At 53.5% G+C, this 17,050-nt stretch overlaps 1 protein-coding gene across 2 annotated transcripts in view; it reads right to left on the reverse strand.

The window, feature by feature from the left end:
* Positions 1–17,050, reverse strand: part of TENM4 (teneurin transmembrane protein 4) — a 371,175-nt gene that overhangs the window by 262,545 nt on the left and 91,580 nt on the right. The window contains exon 3 of one of the 2 annotated variants that reach the window (XM_056115822.1): positions 12,661–12,870. The exons of the other annotated variant lie outside the window; for it this stretch is intronic. Within the exon in view, the coding sequence (XP_055971797.1) occupies positions 12,661–12,870 (210 nt within the window). The remainder of the gene's footprint in view (positions 1–12,660; positions 12,871–17,050) is intronic. 2 annotated transcript variants of the gene reach the window in all.

Below are 17,050 nucleotides of genomic sequence, written 5' to 3' on the forward strand. Positions count from 1 at the left end.
AAAGTGCCTGTTTTATCACAACTGCAGAACATTAGTCTCTGCAAAGGTTCAGTGGATTTTGAGTTCTCAGTTCCCACAGGGCCGAGAGCGGGAGCTTGCCACAAAAGGTGCCCACATCTCAAAGGTCCCAAGCAACCTTTGCAAACGCCCAGATGCTGTTACATAAGCTCTGCGTCCTCAAGTACAAACTCCCCCCATGTTTTGCTTTGAACCTGGGCAGTCCGACAGACTCAAAATAACAGCACAAAAGCACCCACGCGTCCCCTAAACCTTTCCATTGCTAGCATACTGCCACACTGCTTCCTCTTTCTCTCATAGTTTGTGCTGATCACTTGAAAGAACGTGGTAGAACTCTTTAGATGATGAGAATGACTGCCTTAAAACAAGGACTTCACTTGATGACTTAGTCAGTCAGCCCCAGGGTGAAGGCACTTGCCTTGCATGCAGCTGACCCCAGTTTGGTCCCCATCACTTCATATAGTCTCTTCTCTCACCAAGCATCCAAGAAGTGATTCCTGAGCACGGAGGCAGGAGTAAGCCTTGAGAACCATGGGGTACATGAAGCCCAACCACAATCCCCACAGAAAACAAACAAACAAACAAACAGCCCAAAGAAACGATGATCCTAGCAAACAGCATATCACTTCTTCTTCTTCCTCCTCCTCCTCCTCCTCTTCCTCTTCTTCTTCTTTTTAAATTTTGGGCCATACTGGTGATGCTTAGGGGTGACTCCTGGCACACTCAGGAATTTCTCCTAGCAGTGATTGGGGGACCATATGAGATGCCAGGAATGGCACCAGAATTGGCCATGTGCAAGGCAAGCGTGCTCTCCAGTCCCTAGCATATTACTTTAAAAAAGTTCGCCAATAACTCCCCAAATGTCTTTACAGCCTTAAAATAATGAGAATATGGTTCAGACTCAAAACATCATGTTTGGATATTATGCGTTTCTTTCAGAGGGCTCCCACTCACCCCGATATCCCTTTAAGGGAAGTCCAGGCCTGTCCAGTTGCCCTCCAGACTGACCCATACTCTTGATGCTCTGATTGTCCCCTCCCTCCCCCACCCAGTCTTTAGCCTTTTCCTGTCTGAGGTGACACAGTTTTCCTCGTGCCTCCGAGGAGGAGGCCATGCCGTTCTGGCCCAGTGTTTAGATGATGACCCGTGATCTCCCTAATGGCCCCTTTTCACTCTGTGATGCCCGAGCAATCTCAGATCGGTCATTAAATCTGCCCGTTCCCCTCCACTTTCAGCCTCCACTCCCCAAAAACATCCTGACCAAGATCACCAGCTACAGCCCCTGGCGACCCACATCCACGGCACATGCCGCGTGTGTATCCTGAGCCTTAGCAGGTCAGGAGTCGGGGGTAAGGGGCTGCTCGATCTCCTCCCTCTCGTGCTACATTATTCCTGCCAGGTCTGGGGGAGTGGGGTCATGCTCAGCAGGATCTGTGGACCCTCAGGAATGCCTGGCTGTGTAGCCTGGGAGGAAGTCGCCGTGGGAACCAGAAGGCCCAGCTCCAATGCTTTCTGCTGCCACTGCTGACTCGCAGTCAGCCCATCTCTCCCACATCCCGAAGCAGAGCGGGGAATGCTGACGTGTCCTTTTGCTAGAGCCTCACTCAGAAGCCAGTGGGGGGGAAACTGAGGAAAGGGAGGTGCCTTGGCTGAAGCAAGGGGTACAGGCCCTGGCCCCACAGTGCGGGGGCTAGGACGGGACCATAAGGGACGGAAACGGGCCCCCACATGCCTGAATGGCCACCAGCAGTGAACGTGAGGTGGTCTGCAGCCTGCTGCCAGGGGTGCAGGGACCCCAGGAAGCACAGGGCTGCCAGGAAGCTGGAGTTGGGAGCCAGGGCAGCCGCGGGCTGATCTTTCCATGGCAGTCCCTAATCACACCAATGGGCCTGGCGTCCTTGTCCTTAATCCCTCCTAAATAGGCCTGGAGTCCCTGTCCCAGCTCCTCCTCGGGGGCGGCACATCACAGGCTGCGGAGCGGGCAGGAGCAGCCTACAGCCGAGGGTGGGGGGGCTGGGGCCATTTGCTGAGCGAGTCAGTTGACCCCAGAAGCCTGTGTCTCTTGTCTGGGCTTTCAAGGGCCACTGCCCCTTGCCATTAAGCCACCTCCAGACAAAGGCCGTCACCAGCTCAGACAAATAAGCTGCTTAGCTAGGCCTCATGCATCATCTTGTCACCGATGCAGGGGCCCGACTGGGGTCTCTTAAAAGGACTCCATGCTGGTGTCAACTCAGCGCTTCCATTCAGGGGGTTCCGGCGGGGCTTGGGGTTGCGGCCCAGATGTTCGCATGCTCCTGGCAGGAGGGCAGGGGTGGGGGGCGCGGGAACCTCTGATCTCCTGGGGAGCCTCCCAAGACCCCTGGCTTCCTGGGGGCTGTTGTCAAGGGGACAATGGATGTCAGATGCAGGCGGGCAGCCTGGCGTGGTGAGAGAAGCCCAGGCAGGGCACATCTGGGATGCAAAGTGCCACCTCCCGGCCAGGGTCTTAGGCCGGCCGTGGCCTCCGGCCCAAGACTCAGTTGGGTGACCAGCAGCCGTGGCAGCAAACACAGCCATCGCCATTTGACTGAATGAAAGGCGGGTGCTTGGCGCCAGCACACGGGGTGCCCCGCTTCCCCCAGCATGCCCCCAACAGCACCGATAGGGCAGGCCTCTCGGTCTGCACCGAGCAGCGGGAACCGGGGGCAGCTCATCAGCCAGCAGTGATGGCTCTGCACTCACCTCTGCACCCCAGCAGAGCTCGTAGGCCAGGACGAGAGCATACGCATGCCCACAGAGCTCAGGCAGGGGCTCCGCCACCCCAGAGACCCCACTGAGACGGAGGAGTCCGGGCAGTCTGCAGGCTCCCTCAGGTCTGCCTCCTACTCAGGATTCGCACTGGCCAGCACCAAGTGGTTCTACAGGGCAAACAAGCTTCCCTGAGTCCTGACACACACACAACTCTCAGCTTCCATCATCCTCAGGCATTCACCGCTCTGTGGGCAGTGAGGAGCCCTGATGGACTGCAGCACCCTAAGGGGCAGCTGGGAGCACAGGGGCCTCTGTGGAGAAGGGTGTGGGCAGTCTGAGGAAAGATGCCAGCCTGAAGGGCTGGAGGTGGGCAGGAGAGGTTCCTGGGGTGGGTGGGGGGGCTCTGAGAGCGCATTTGGGCTTTGGAAGGTTCCCAGGAAGAGTGAGGAGGAGGAGGAGGAGGAGGAGGAGGAAGGCAGAGGCTTGATGCAGGCCAGGGAAGCAAAGACCCAGCAAGAAACGTCTTGGCTCAGGGGACCAGAGTGACAGACCCATCGGCGGGCGACCAACCCACTGAACTTCCGTCTTCGCTTGTTCACAGACCAGCAATCACAAGCTCGATTTGGATCAGCAACGAAAAACGTCCCCCACTGGGGTGCAGCCACGGAGGAGCAGTGAGCAGAGATCTGACCACTCTCCCAAGAGCGCGAGGCTGCTTCCCCTCACCTCACGCCAGCGTCCTAGTTCCTATCTTCTCCCCATTTTCCAGACGGGCAAGTGGGTGAGAGAGCTGAGCTGGGGTATTTCATCGCCGCCGCCGTGTCCTTGGACCTCAGTGCCACAGGGAGGGGGAGCGGGGACCTGGCACTCATCAGGTGGCTCGGCCCCTCCACTGCGGCTGCTAAACAGGGGTTTCTGGGAGCACAAACATAACCCAGGTCCCAGATTCCCAGGGTTATTTAGAGAAACGTGATCTGTCCGGGAGAAAGGGAGGGAAGCCTTAATGAATTATCCGTCATCTTCCCCTGGCCGGGGGAGGGGTACGGAAAAGCCAGCCGAGCAGAAGGTAAAGGCATCACGGTTTCATCTGGAAGCAAACATCAACAGGGTCCCGGGGCCTCCGGGAGTGCCAGGAAGGAGGACCCACAGGGAGGGCAGCAAGAAGCCCACCGCACAGAGCCAGATCCTGCTTTGTTTGCTTAGCTGTAGCTTTAATTCCTCTCCCTGAGCTGAACCTGGGTGGGCAGCGGTGGGGGTGGGGGAGAGACCCCCAGGACTGGGTCTGGGACTGCCAGCCCACCAGAGCTGTTCATTCTCTTCCCGAGGTCTGGCCTCCAACCTCTGGGTTCCAGAAGGAGGCAGGGAAACCACCACTCGTCTTTGCCACTGGGCCCTCACCGCGTGGAAGCTCATTTCCCCACAGATGGGGAAACTGAGACCCAGGGAGGTGGAGAAGCATGTCCAGAGCAGCAGCGTGATAAGAATCCGAGGGCGGGAGCTAGAGTGATAGTACAGCGGGTAGAGCGTTCGCCTTGCACGCGGCCAACCCGGGTTCGATTCCCAGCATCTCATATAGTCCCCTGAGCACCGCCAGGAGTAATTCCTGAGTGCAGAGCCAGGAGGAACCCCTGAGCATCGCTGGGTGTGACGCAAAAGAGAAACAAAAAAAGAATCTGAGGACGCAGAAGCTCCCTCTCTCTTCCTGTGGCTGCCTTGGACCCTTTCTGGCTTTCTCCTGGCGCTGGTCCTTTTGGGTCTTTTCAAAGCAGTGAGGAGTTTGTTTTCTTTCTTTCTTTTTTTTTTCCCCCACCCATTTAATCTTAAGCACGTACATTAACCTTACAGAGCAGAAGCAGAAGGAAAAGGGAGAGAGAGGGGAAGGAGCAAAGCAAGCCTTGGGGTTGCTGGTCCAAACTGGAAGTCTAAGCAATAAGGAGGTAAACCAGCTGAGCTCAAAGCAGCCCTCAGACCGGGTTAAATGCAGCAGGCTGTGAGGGCCTGGTGGTGACTGAGCTTTCAGAGACAGCCACGCGTGGCCTGGGGAAGAAAGGTTGGCCCCAGGGGCCCTCGGAGATGTTCATGTTCCAGCTGAGCAGGCTGGAAGGGGAGACATCAAAGCAGATGGAGTAGGAGAAAGCCCACAGAATGGGCTCCGATGATTTCATGGAGAAGATTCTAGGCAGTACAGAGAGCAACGGGGCAGCAGATCACCCACGTCACAAGCAGGAAGGCTCCCACTTCCGTCCAGCCCCTTGGAAGATGCCAGAAAGAAGTCTTGCGAGGCACTCCAGTGCTTTGGATCCCAAGACCTCCCCGGCCCCCTCAACCAAGAGAAGCTTCCTTCCTCCACACCCCGCTTCTGCCATTTAGAGATGCAGCTACCTTCTGATTATGACAAGTGACTCCTGGCTGTCATAGACAACTTGCTTTTAAGATGGAAATGTTGGCACTTTGAAAGTCGGACAAAGGAGCAGCTTAGAGGGAAGGACAGCAGGAACCAGAGAGACAGCACGGAGGGTAGGGCGTTTGCCTGGTGTGCGGCTGACCCGGGTTCGATTCCCGGCACCACATTGGGTTCCCCCGAGCCCCTCTAGGAGTGATCTCTGAGCAAGTGCAGGGCCAGGAGTCAGACCTGAGCATTATGGGGTGTGGCCCATCCTCCCACCCACCCCCCAAAGGAAAAGGACAGTAAATAGCGGTGCCAGCTGGTCCCACTGCAGATGCTGAGTATGGCTCTGGGCAGGGTGGAGCTGAGTCAGCGCCTTCTCTGCCTCCCTAGAAGTAAGAGGCCGTGGTCCCAGGCTCTTGCTCAGACCCTGGGAGGGTGCTGCACCCCTCTCAGTGCGGAGCTGTCCTGGGCTCTGGCCACGCTCACAGGACTGAGAAGAAGCCACGGGGGAGGAGGACTGGAGTGGCGCTGGGCATGTGCGGGCTATGAGACCATGAGTGAGACTCAGGTCACGTGTGCTGCCTGGCTTGCTGCGAGCTCTGCTCGGCCAGAGGGTCTTGCAGTCCCACATTTCACAACATTTCCCTTGTGAAATGGCCACAGGGACACCAGGGGCAGGTCACAGACATCTCGGGCCAGACACAAGCCAGGCCCAGCGTCCAGACGGAAACAGAGCTGAGACGCACAGCTTCCTCAGGGGTGGTCCGAGAGCCAATGGAGTCGGGCCCCCCCCACAAATGGTATTTTTGTTCCTTTTAATGCACTGGCATTTGGGGGGGGGGGAATTTGCGGGGAAGGAGCTGCAGAGAGCCTGCATTGCCTTCCCGGGAGTGACTAATTAGAGGGCCTGATTTCTCTCAAGACGTTCTGTTACATTAATTCAAAATGTGACCTGTTTACTTTGCAAGGTCAGGAAGAAGCCTTACCTCCTCGAAAGCCAATATGGCAATTAAATTAGAGTCACCAGCCGCTTGCCAGAGGTAACATATGAAAAAGGGCTTTGTAAACTATACAAAAACAGAGCTGATCCCTGTGTGGCTTTCCCACTGCCCCCAATTAGGGGGACATAATTGCCTGCCCCTGGTGGAGGCCGCAGGGCAGGGCCTGGCCAGCTGAGACAGGCACCTGGTCCACGGTCCACGGTTCCGAGGGCCAAACTTGGCATCTTCCTTCTGTGCTGGGGCAAACTGCGTTGTGGCTAAGGGCCTGTGTGATTGTACAGTGTTTGTGGCCCTGCTCCTATAATGGTGACTACATGTGTGTGCGTGCCTGTGCGTGCCTCTGTGTGTGTGTGTGTGTGTGTGTGTGTGTGTGTGTGTGTGTGTGTGTGTGCTCGTGCGTGCGTTTGTGTGTGCATGTTGGGGGTTGGGCAAAGCCTGGTGGAAGAAGGTAGAAAAGAATTAAACTTTCCCTCTTGATTTCAGCACCTAGAGCTGCTCAGCATGGCAAACAAAGGCACAGTAGTACAAGGAAATCAGACCCAGAACGACAACTTCCCCCATTACTGCTGTTCTGAGAAGAACGCGGGGCATCAAGGAGAGGGGTCCCTACACACAACTGGATCTTAGGGAAGAGACCATGACCTCTCCAACCCCCCCAGTGGCTGGAAATCCTGCAGGCACTGGCACAGGCTGGCTAGTGCCTTCACAGAGACGTGTCGCCGACGAAACTTTTGGGTCATGGTGCCCCCATTTAGAAAAGGACACGATTCAATGTCAACATCTATCTATCAGTCACCATGCTAAACACACACTCCTCGATAGACACTTTTATCAAAATTTGTTTGGTGATAAATTTGACTGGAGCTAGCCTGAGGCGTTGTTGGTCCAATCCCTCTGATGTCATTACTGACAAGCTAAATGCCAACATGACTGCGTGCCAGGGGCTGTCCGGGAACACAGGACTCAGGGCTCGTGAGGGTAATGCAGTGTCTGTGCCACATTTTCTCTTTGAAATCAAAGCATTTCTGACTTCATCTGACTCCTAGGATTTTGTTTAAGAGATTTGGATCAAACACTTATTTCATAAGATCTCTCTTCTTAGAATGTGCTGATCCCTCGTCGGTTTGAAACTGTCCACAAACATTTCAAATGTCATCATAAATGAATGAAGAAAGGATTCTGTTTTTCTTGCTATCAGAAGTTAGATACGTTTCTTGTTTCTGGATAGCTGCTATGTGCGCTTTTTATTTTTTTTTAACTATCAACCTTTTGATATGGGAATAAAGAAGAGAGGGGAGAGAAAATGACCTGGAAACATCAACCATCCCGCAGTCCTTCATTACTGGAACTCAGGGGAGAACGGAGAGCCCCAGGTCCCTGCAATTAATTCAGCCTGAGCAACCCACAGGGCTCGACAGAATTCCGAGTGAAGGAGATGGAGGCTGAGGGACACTTCTGCTCAACAGGCATCACTTCACCTTCTGATTCCACAAACTGACTTGCCAGGGCTCTGGCAGACCCACACCCCCACCCCTGGGGGAGCTTAGATAGCCCCTAAATTAAATTGCAATTTTGGTTTTGTTTTAAGAAACCCCCTTTGGAAGGAGTGCTCACATGCACTGCAGTGTTTCCCATTTAGAAAGAAAAATAAACACTCCTCCATGGGTCTGGCAGTCCAAGCGAAAGAATCCCAGCTGTTTAGGACCCAGGAACGTCAAGGAAACCGCCAGAGAGCAGCGATGCGAATGAGGGCAACCCTGGGAGAATGTGGCAGGCCAACGGTCAGGAGAGGGGAAGAGAACATGGTCCAGGAGCCCAGGCTGGCTCTGAGTGAGCTCAGAAGCTCACAGTCCTCACAAAAGACACAAGCGAAAACCAGACTTGGCGATATGGAATAGAGCTGAGCTTCTCTTTGTCTCCATCACCTAGAAATTGGGTGATTCAGGGAAAGTCCCTTAGCCTCCCTGATCCTCTGCCCTCACCTCAATGAAGGTATGTCACACAGTACACAGGAAGATTCAGTGAGCTAAAATGCCTCACTCATTATTTTCCACCAAGGTGTCTGAAGTGAGTAGTAAGAATCCCAAGGGACTGGAGAGATAGCACAAAGAGTAGGGTGTTTGTTCTGCCTGTGGCCAACCCGAGTTGGGTCTCTGGCAACCCAAATCATCCCTGAGCACTACCAGGAGTAATTCCTGAGTACAGCGGTAGGAGTAACCCCTCAGCATTGCTAGGTGTGACCCAAAAACTAGAAGAAAAAGAACTCACAAAGATGGGATTCTTTGAAATTAGTTTTCCTTTTGGTGGAATCCTTCATATCTCTAGTCTACTAAGGAGACATGGAAATCACAGGGAACTACTGAAAAAAAACACAAATCAGAAAACCAAACCAAACCAAAAAACACAGGAAAGAAAATAGGGCTTAGGAGCAAGGAAGGCTTGCATCTGAATCTCTACCATGGCCCTTGCTGGGCTAGAGCCCCTCCTCAGGGACCTTAGGGATATAGAGGGACATAGAGAATCGGCAGCTGAAAAAAAATGGCAGATCAAACAAAGACCCACACAAGATCCCACTGCATGTAAATCCTGCCCTTCTCCACCCCTCACCCCAGGATTGGCGACAAGGACAGCCTCCCTGATGGATTTATACCCTGACCCTGAGACACAGAAACTCGGGGTTTTAGTATTTAGAGGAGAACAATCACAGAATATTTCATATTTATTCTGCCAAGTTTCTTTGGGGTGGGAACAATTACCACTTAACCCGAAAACCACTTCCTTAGCTCTTCTGCTGCGACCAGCTGATGTTTGAGTGAGATCTTTGCACATCTCGTGATTTGGGGCTGATTATCCTTGGGGGAGGATTAGAACTGATGACTGAGGAAGCTGCCTGCACACTTTTCTTTTCCTTGGGGATGGCGAGCTGCTCTGTGATGTACCCTGAATTCACCTTGCACTTTACTGGGGGATTTCAGCAGCTGGTTTTGTGGCCCCCGAGACCTGGCATGGCCACCCAGGGCCTGGAATTGGCACAGCTGCAGTCTGCAAGGAGAATGCTGGTCCACAGAGGACCAGCCTAGCTTGAAAAGCAAAGGGCTGCCTGTGTCACTCATGGAAAGCACTTTCTGAGTGAAGGCTCTGCAGTGTGGGCTTCAGGGGCCTACCTAGGACAGTGATGGAATAGGTGCTTTCTAACGTCTCACACAGTGAAGTCTACACCTTGATTCTTTATAACCAGCAACCTGGGTGGCTTTGTTCTTAAGAACAACAGTGATAATACAGCCGGTAGGGTATTTGCCTTGTACACAGCATACCGGGGTTTAATCCCCAGCACCCCATATGGTCCCCTGAGCCCAGCTAGAAGTGATATCTGTGCGCAGAGCCGGGAGTAAGTCCTAGGCACCGCTGGATGTGGCCCCCAAACCAACAAACACCCAGATAGCTACTCTGAAAGGTTAGGTGCTCTGCCCAGGACGGCCTGTCTGGTACTGGGATTGCAGAAGGTTGACTATGTTTTCAGATGCACCAAGGCCCTCCCCAGTCTGCCCCTTCGCTCATTCTCTCCCTCAGCAAACTACCTGAACAAAAGAAGCACTGAGGCCTCATGTGCCATTGTTGTGTTTTATTTCTGTTGGGTTTGGGGCTACACCCTATGGCAATCAGAGGTTACTTTCAATGGTGCTTGAGGGGCCATGGGATGCAGGGGATCAAACCAGAGGTCCCTGAATGCAGAGCCACCTCCCTGGGTTCGGGCACTGAGTGGCCACCTCTGTCACCCGAAAGGTTTCCAGGAGGATACTTTTTACCTTCCTGTATTGTCTGAGTACAAAGAACATAGTTCCTTTTGTAACCGACAAAGCAAAACCAAAAGAGATGTCCCATTAAATTCATCTTGCCTTTTTCCTCCACAAAAAAATCCACAAAATAAAACTCTGCATCAGATCCACAATGTAGCAAAGCCCACTGACCTTTGCTTGGAAGCACAGGGGGCATGGGGAGAGGGAGCTGCCTCACAGCAGACACCTCCATTGAGGGTGGAAAGGGGCGCAGACTCCAGCCCTGGGGAAAAAACTTGCTGTCTCTCAGGACCCGCAAGCCCAGAGTGGCAAGATCCAGAATCATTTTCAACAGCCTTTGGAGTCGCCTGCTCAGAGCAGAGCATCCAGAGGAGGAAGTGGAAGTTGCTGCCGGTGCCCAGAGGAGCATCGGAGGACAAGGACTGATCCCCACCCCCCTCACCCGCACACCCTCCCCAACAACTCTGCTGCCCACACGCAACAAAGTGAAGGCTCTAGTTCAGTTAATTAGCAAGGTGGAAGATGAAGGACTTTAATCTCCTGCTTTCTCTTTCACCTGCAAGGCTTCTTTTCTAGGAATTGAACAAGGAATATTATGGAGTGTGTGTGTGTGTGTGTGTGTGTGTGTGTGTGTGTGTGTGTGTGTGTGTATGTGTGTGTTTCTTTCCCCCAAGTAATCCTAAGTCTGCTAGCAGGAAGTTCTCTGTGGGCACCAGATGGCACTCATGAAGTTGGGAAGTGGCCAGGGACAGCTCTAATCCTGGGGAAACTGAGGCCTGAAGGGGACAGTGACCATCCACGGACAAACAGCAGACGAGCCGTACATAGCCGTAGCCTGGAACTCAGCTGCTTTCTTAACAGTCCAGGTTCCAGTCTCTGTGCAGAAGCTGGATAACTAAGGGGCCCAGGGCAGGGCTCTGGGGCAGTTCTCATTCACGACCCCTTTCTGTCAAGACGCATTTTCATGTGCCCCTGAGTAGACAGATATTTAAAATATATATCAAACGCTTACTGATAACAAGTCATGTGGAAGTTTCTTTTTGCTATGGGGGGGGGGGGGGTTGGGTCCCTGGGCCAGGTTCAGGATGCAGAACTTGAAGTGACAAGTATCAGTCACTCTCCTGTTTCTGAAGAAGTCACCTCGAGAGGTGCTGGCTGGAAGAGGAAGCAAAGATGCCACCTGCCTTTGTCACTGGGGCTGGGGGGGACACGTCACCTTGCCACCCAGAGGTGCATGGGTCTTGCCGATGCTGTGAATCTCCCCAACTTCTCCAGCCTGGACCAGGGACCCCTTCCCCTTCCCCCGCTAAACCTGCTACCCTCCACCCCCACCCTGTCCCTGGCCTCTCTGGCAGGTGTCACTTCTGTGCAGCAAAGTTGGGCCCCTCTGCCAGGCTCAGACTCCCTCAGGTCCGAGGAGGTCTCCAGGAGACAGGCAGAGCAGAGCAGAGGGTCACCCCTTAGGTCACCCCAACATTGGCACCACCTCCCGCATCATCAGGGCTGTGTGAAGCCACGATACAAGACAGTCGTGACAAGGTTCTTCTCCCAGGACCCCATCAGAGTACCTGGACGAACTCCACATTGTGTCGTGTGAGGAATCAACTTGAAGAAGCCAAATGACTGACCAAGGTCCCACCAGATGACGCTGAACTTGAATAAAAGATAGATTGCCCGGCCCACGGACCTTCTCTTAGATCCCTTTGAACATCCATTTCCTCTCCAGAATCTGGCCAGGAATTCAACACCACGCAGGCATTTACAACATATACAACTGTATATAAGCCACACACAACCAAAGGTGTTATCTGGGGGTGGGGGGGGTGGAAATCTCAATTTTTCTCTTCTAAGAAACAAGAAATTTGTGGGTCTGGGATGAGGCTCAAGTGGTAGAGCACATGCCTTACACATGTAAGCACGTGCTTTGTAGTGAGCGCACATGCATTCAAGGCATGTGTCGGGTTCTTTATCTTAAACTTTTTTAATTGAGATCCTGAAGTTTAAAATACTATTAATAATGGTTTCTCATGCTCATAATTCTAACATCACACCCATCACCAGTGTACCCACCTTCCCTCTCCCCCCGGCCCCACACCACACACACACACACACACACACACACACACACACACACACACACACACTCTGTCTCTGGCACTGCGTGGGCCTTGGAGCAGCAGTAATCCTGGGCATTTACCCCTTTCAACAACAACGACGACAACAAACAGGGGCAACCCCTTGGCTCTCTTTGAAGTTCCCACCTTACAAGTTCATCACATGCCCTCCTGGAGGAAGGGGCTCCCCTCCTCGCAGAGACACGGACCGGCCTGCGCGGGACACAGAGAGGCTGAGCACCTCGGCCCCAGAGCAGGGAGCACCTGGTGGGAAAGGGGCTGCTGTTCTTCGGCCCCTCCCCTCTGCCCGCGCGTCTGGAGGGTCCCAGAACTTCGGAGATGCCTGCTGAGCGCCCGGCAGCTGCAGGCCCCTGGGCGCAGGTGAGTTCCCGGGGTCGGCGGAGACGCGACAGCTCGGGCTCCAGGCAGGGCTGGGTGGAGGACCCCGATCGCGGCCGGCCAGCCGGTGGGCACCGTCCCGGGCACCGTCCCGGGCACGGGACTCGGCGAGCCGGTCGCAGCCTCCCTCTGCTCCGCGTGGACCCCCCGGGCCCCCGCGCCCCCCGCGCCCCGCCCCCAGCCGCGCCACTTAGGAAGAGAGATGCACTTACCGTTCGCCGCGCCCCCGGGGCTGGCGGAGCCACTTGGAACTAAGAATGAATTAGGGACAAACTCGTCCTCAGAGTCCGAGTCCGCGGCGGGCGGGGCCACGGCGCTGCCTAGCAACCGCCTCCGGCTCTCATTGGCCGGCGGGGAGGGGGGCGGGGAGGGGGACGGCTCGACGGGGGTGGACGACGCGGAGGAACCCTGCAAGGGCGCACCTGCGGGCCACAAAGACAGACACAGACAGGGAAGAAAAGAATGAACATCACTTTTGAGCACACGAGGGGGGCAAGAGAAAACACGCATCGGCGGGAGGGCTCCCGCGCGGGCAGAGCCGGGGGGTGGGGGTGGGGGTGGGCGGGCCCCCTCCCGCGGCACCTGGGCAAGTCCCCCACCTGGCCGCATCCAGGAAGCAGCCGGTGGCGGACTGCTCTGCCTGGCTGGTCCTCCTGGGATGTCCCCGGGGCTCTGAAACCAGGTTCTGACCTTGCGATGCTCCCCCACAAGAGTCGGGGAGAGGTTAGGGGAGGTTGGACCCGGGCCACCGTCCAACCCGGACTTGCTACAGTATCAACACACCGTCCAACCCGGACTTGCTACAGTATCAACACACTGTCCAACCCGGACTTGATACAGTATCAAGAGTCTGACATTTGGGGTGGGCGGTGCAGACCTGGGGCCGCCTTCAGAGGTGCTCAGGACTGATACCTGGCTCTGTGCTCAGGGCTCAGAGGTGCTCAGGTCTGATACCTGGCTCTGTGCTCAGGGCTCAGAGGTGCTCAGGACTGATACCTGGCTCTGTGCTCAGGGGTCACTCATTGGAAGCACTTGGGGGATCCTACATATGAAGTGCTGGGACGGAATGCCAGTCAGCTCCATTCAAGGCAAGCACCTAGCTCTCTGTTCTGTCTCTGTCTCTCGGTCTGTCTCTGTATCTCTGTCTCTCACTCTCTTTTTTCTCTGTGTGTCTGTGCCCCCCAGCCTCAATTCTGAAATTCTCTGCAACTTCAGTGAGAGGAAGAATCTTATCAGTCTACCAGCAGGCACTAAATTAATGCCTGCTAATATACCAGGACCTCAATACATTCCTTTGGATCTAACAGTCTCCATTTAAATAATTCTATAATTTTTTTAAAAATTATTATATGGGGCTTGGGAGGGGAACCATACCTGGCTGCAGTCAGGGCTTAGTCCTGGTTCTAAACTCCTGACCGGGGCTCAGGGGACTATCTATGAAGCACTTGTGTGTGTGTGTGTGTGGGGGGGGGGCAGTGTCAGACCCAGGCCCGCCTCTTGCAAGGCAAGCGCCTTCCCTACCATGTCACCTCCCTGGTCCTCAAGTCTTGAATGTGATGCCAGTAGCTTTCCTGGGGTTCTCAGCTGCACTCTCAAGTCTCCGGCATGCCAGAGTCTCACAGATGCCCACGGCTCGGAAACCCTCGTGCTCCGAGGGCCTGATCACACTTGTGGCTCTTCAGGAGGGGCTGAGCAGCTGGGACCAGACAGTCCAGCCTTGACATGTGCACATGTGCAGTACATGGTGGACAGGAGGGGACACAGGCACAGACATACACAAGTGCACAGCACGAGGTGACGAGGTGACCATCCACTCCACACAGTGGGGAAGGGGTTGCTGTCCCCCCCCACCCCGACTTGGGGGGGGTTAGGAGGAGTGAGACAGAATCAACCCCACCCGGCATTGCATAGACACCAGACACGGGCCCGCAGGAAATTGTGGAGCGCTTCTCATGCCCTTGCAGAGCTCCCAGGAAGAGATGGAGAGAGACGGAGATGGAGCTGGGAAAACGCAACACATTTTGTGGTCTTTCCACCTGAGAGAGCATGCTAGGTCCACCACAGCCACCAAGTTCTCAGATCTTTATAGTGACCCCTGCTGTGACCCCCCTACGGTATCCGGCTGATTCTTCTTAAAATTCAGTAGGAGCGGCTAAGGCACCAGAGATCAGTGGCTATGATACTGTCTCTGAGTGGCTGCCCCTCCTGTGTTTTTGCCCCACAATCTAAAAATGTGGTTTCACTTCAAAAGTGCTCCAAACCGATGCTCCCCACCCCCACCCGCCTTGTGGGAGCTGTGATTTCTCTGGCCAGCCAGCATTATGCGGTGGTGATTCCTTGCCGTGAGCTAGCCTGGCCTTTTAGACAGACACTGCCCCTGGCCTTCTGTGTTTGCAGGGAACTCTCTCTGCCCCTCCTCCCCCATACACACACATAGGAGAGCCAGTTCAAGCCTGGTGTACACCACTTACTTGGGGCGCTTTGAGCCCAACAATCTGGGCTGAAACCTGGCTTCCGACTAGCTGCGTGATGGTGGGGGGGGGCTCATTTTCAGTCCCTCATTTTTAAATTGGGCACCCCCTCTCCTTCTGTATTGTCGTGAGGTCTATAGGTGCTACACCTGAGTGCCCAGTGTTCAATTTCGTGGAGTGACCAGGTCAGCGTACCAGAAGTTTATCACATTGAACGAAACCACCCCTTTCCTGACCCTCCATCCACTGCAATTCCATTGTGGGCAAGATTTTTGTGGGCCAGTCTGCATTTCTTAAGCAAATATGCATTCATTTCCTCCTCTCTCATTAACCACAGACATCATGCCATCTCTGACCAGAACTTCTGATATGCTGAGATAACTAACACCAGTCCAGGTTGAGTTGGGAGGATGTCAGGCAGCAGGAGAGAAACATGATCTGTCAGTGCAGAGGGTTTGCTTCAATCTCTTCCTGAATAAATCTGTCAAACTTTATGGCAGAGATAGTTCCAGAACTGCAGGGAGCAAATGGTTTTGTCCTAAACGGCAGAGACCTGTGGCTTCTCCTCTCACCCAGCCTCTGGGCCCCCCTCAATCCCTTGGCCCATTCTCACAGTCCTAACCGGCCATGCAAGCCCCCAAACATGGTGTCTTGCCTTCTGACGGTGCATATAACTCATGGGGGTTCTGTGAAATATAAAGCAGGTGGATTCCTTTTCTCTTAGGTTTTAGCAATTCTTATTTAAATGACCTTAAGCTGGGGTCACACTTATTCACTGCTGGTGGGAACGTCAATTGGTTAACCATATAGGGAAAAACAATATATAGACACTTATCACAAAATTAGAAATTGAGCTTCTGTACCGTCCAGCAATTCCACTTCTGCGCATCTACCTCACGTGTCCAAAACCTCAATTTAGAAAAAGACATTTGCACTCTTATGTTCATTGCGACATTGTTCACAATATCTAGAAATAACCCCAAGTTTCCAATATGAGATGGCTGGATAAAGAAACGGTGGTACATATACACGATGGAATACTACTCAGCCATAAGCAAGAATGAAATTATGAAACTTATTGCCCCAGATAAAAAATGAAATCATGAAATTTACTTTCATGTGGATGGATCTGGAGAGTGTCATGCTGAATGAAGTCAGTAAGAAGCAGAGGGACAGGCACAGAGTGAGTTTTCTCACAAGCGGTCCATAAAGCAATAGAACAGGGGCATAACAAACCCCCAAAGGTAACAGAGCCTGAGGATACCTTCAAGTAAGAAGGTTATAATGGGAGTCGGAAGGCGGAGAGGTGAGGTCCTCTGGGACATTGAAGGTATGGTGCTGGAATAGGTCATGCATCAAACCCTAGTAATAACAGCTGAAAACTCTGGTGCCCCCCTTAAAATAAATAATAATAAAAGCTAAGGTCACAGAACCATCCACTGAGGATGGTTCCTTTAAAAGAAAGTACAAGAAAACATTATGTTCATTTTTATCTCATTCTTTTCAAATAACAATTTTGATTAAATATATAAAATACACCAGTGCCCAAATTACATATCAAAAGAATTGCTTCAGGGGCTGGAGAGATAGCACAGCAGGTAGGGCGTTTGCCTTGCACGCGGCCAACCAGGGTTCGATTCCCAGCATCCCATATGGTCCCCTGAGCACTCCAGGAGTAACTCCTGAGCACAGAGCCAGGAGTAACCCCGTAACTTCTGTGCATCGCTGGGTGTGACCCAAAAAGCAAAACAAAACAAAACAAAAAAAGCATTGCTTCAGGGGCCAGAGTGATAGTACTGTGGGTAGGGTATTTGCCTTGCAGGTGTCTGACCAGGGTTCTATCCCCATCCGAAATGGTCCCCTGAGCACCACCAGGAGTACTTCCCGAGTGCAGAGCCAGGAGTAAGACCTGAGCAAAAGGGAAAAAAAAAAAACCATTTCTCCATCAATCCAGCGTGGGCTCCAGACTGCCTACCTTTTGGATTCCAATCTTGCTGACTCGGTGACGTTACCCCGTGTGCCTCAATTTCCCCATCTGTATAACAAAGATTGAAAAAAAACAGTTGAAACCAAGCCCACTTCCAGGGGTGCTCAGAGACTGGAAGGCGGAACATGTCTGAATGTGCAGTAC

This window comes from Sorex fumeus, unplaced genomic scaffold (assembly GCF_029834395.1).
Source record: "Sorex fumeus unplaced genomic scaffold, SorFum_2.1 ptg000030l, whole genome shotgun sequence".
NCBI classification, from domain to species: Eukaryota; Metazoa; Chordata; class Mammalia; order Eulipotyphla; family Soricidae; genus Sorex; species Sorex fumeus.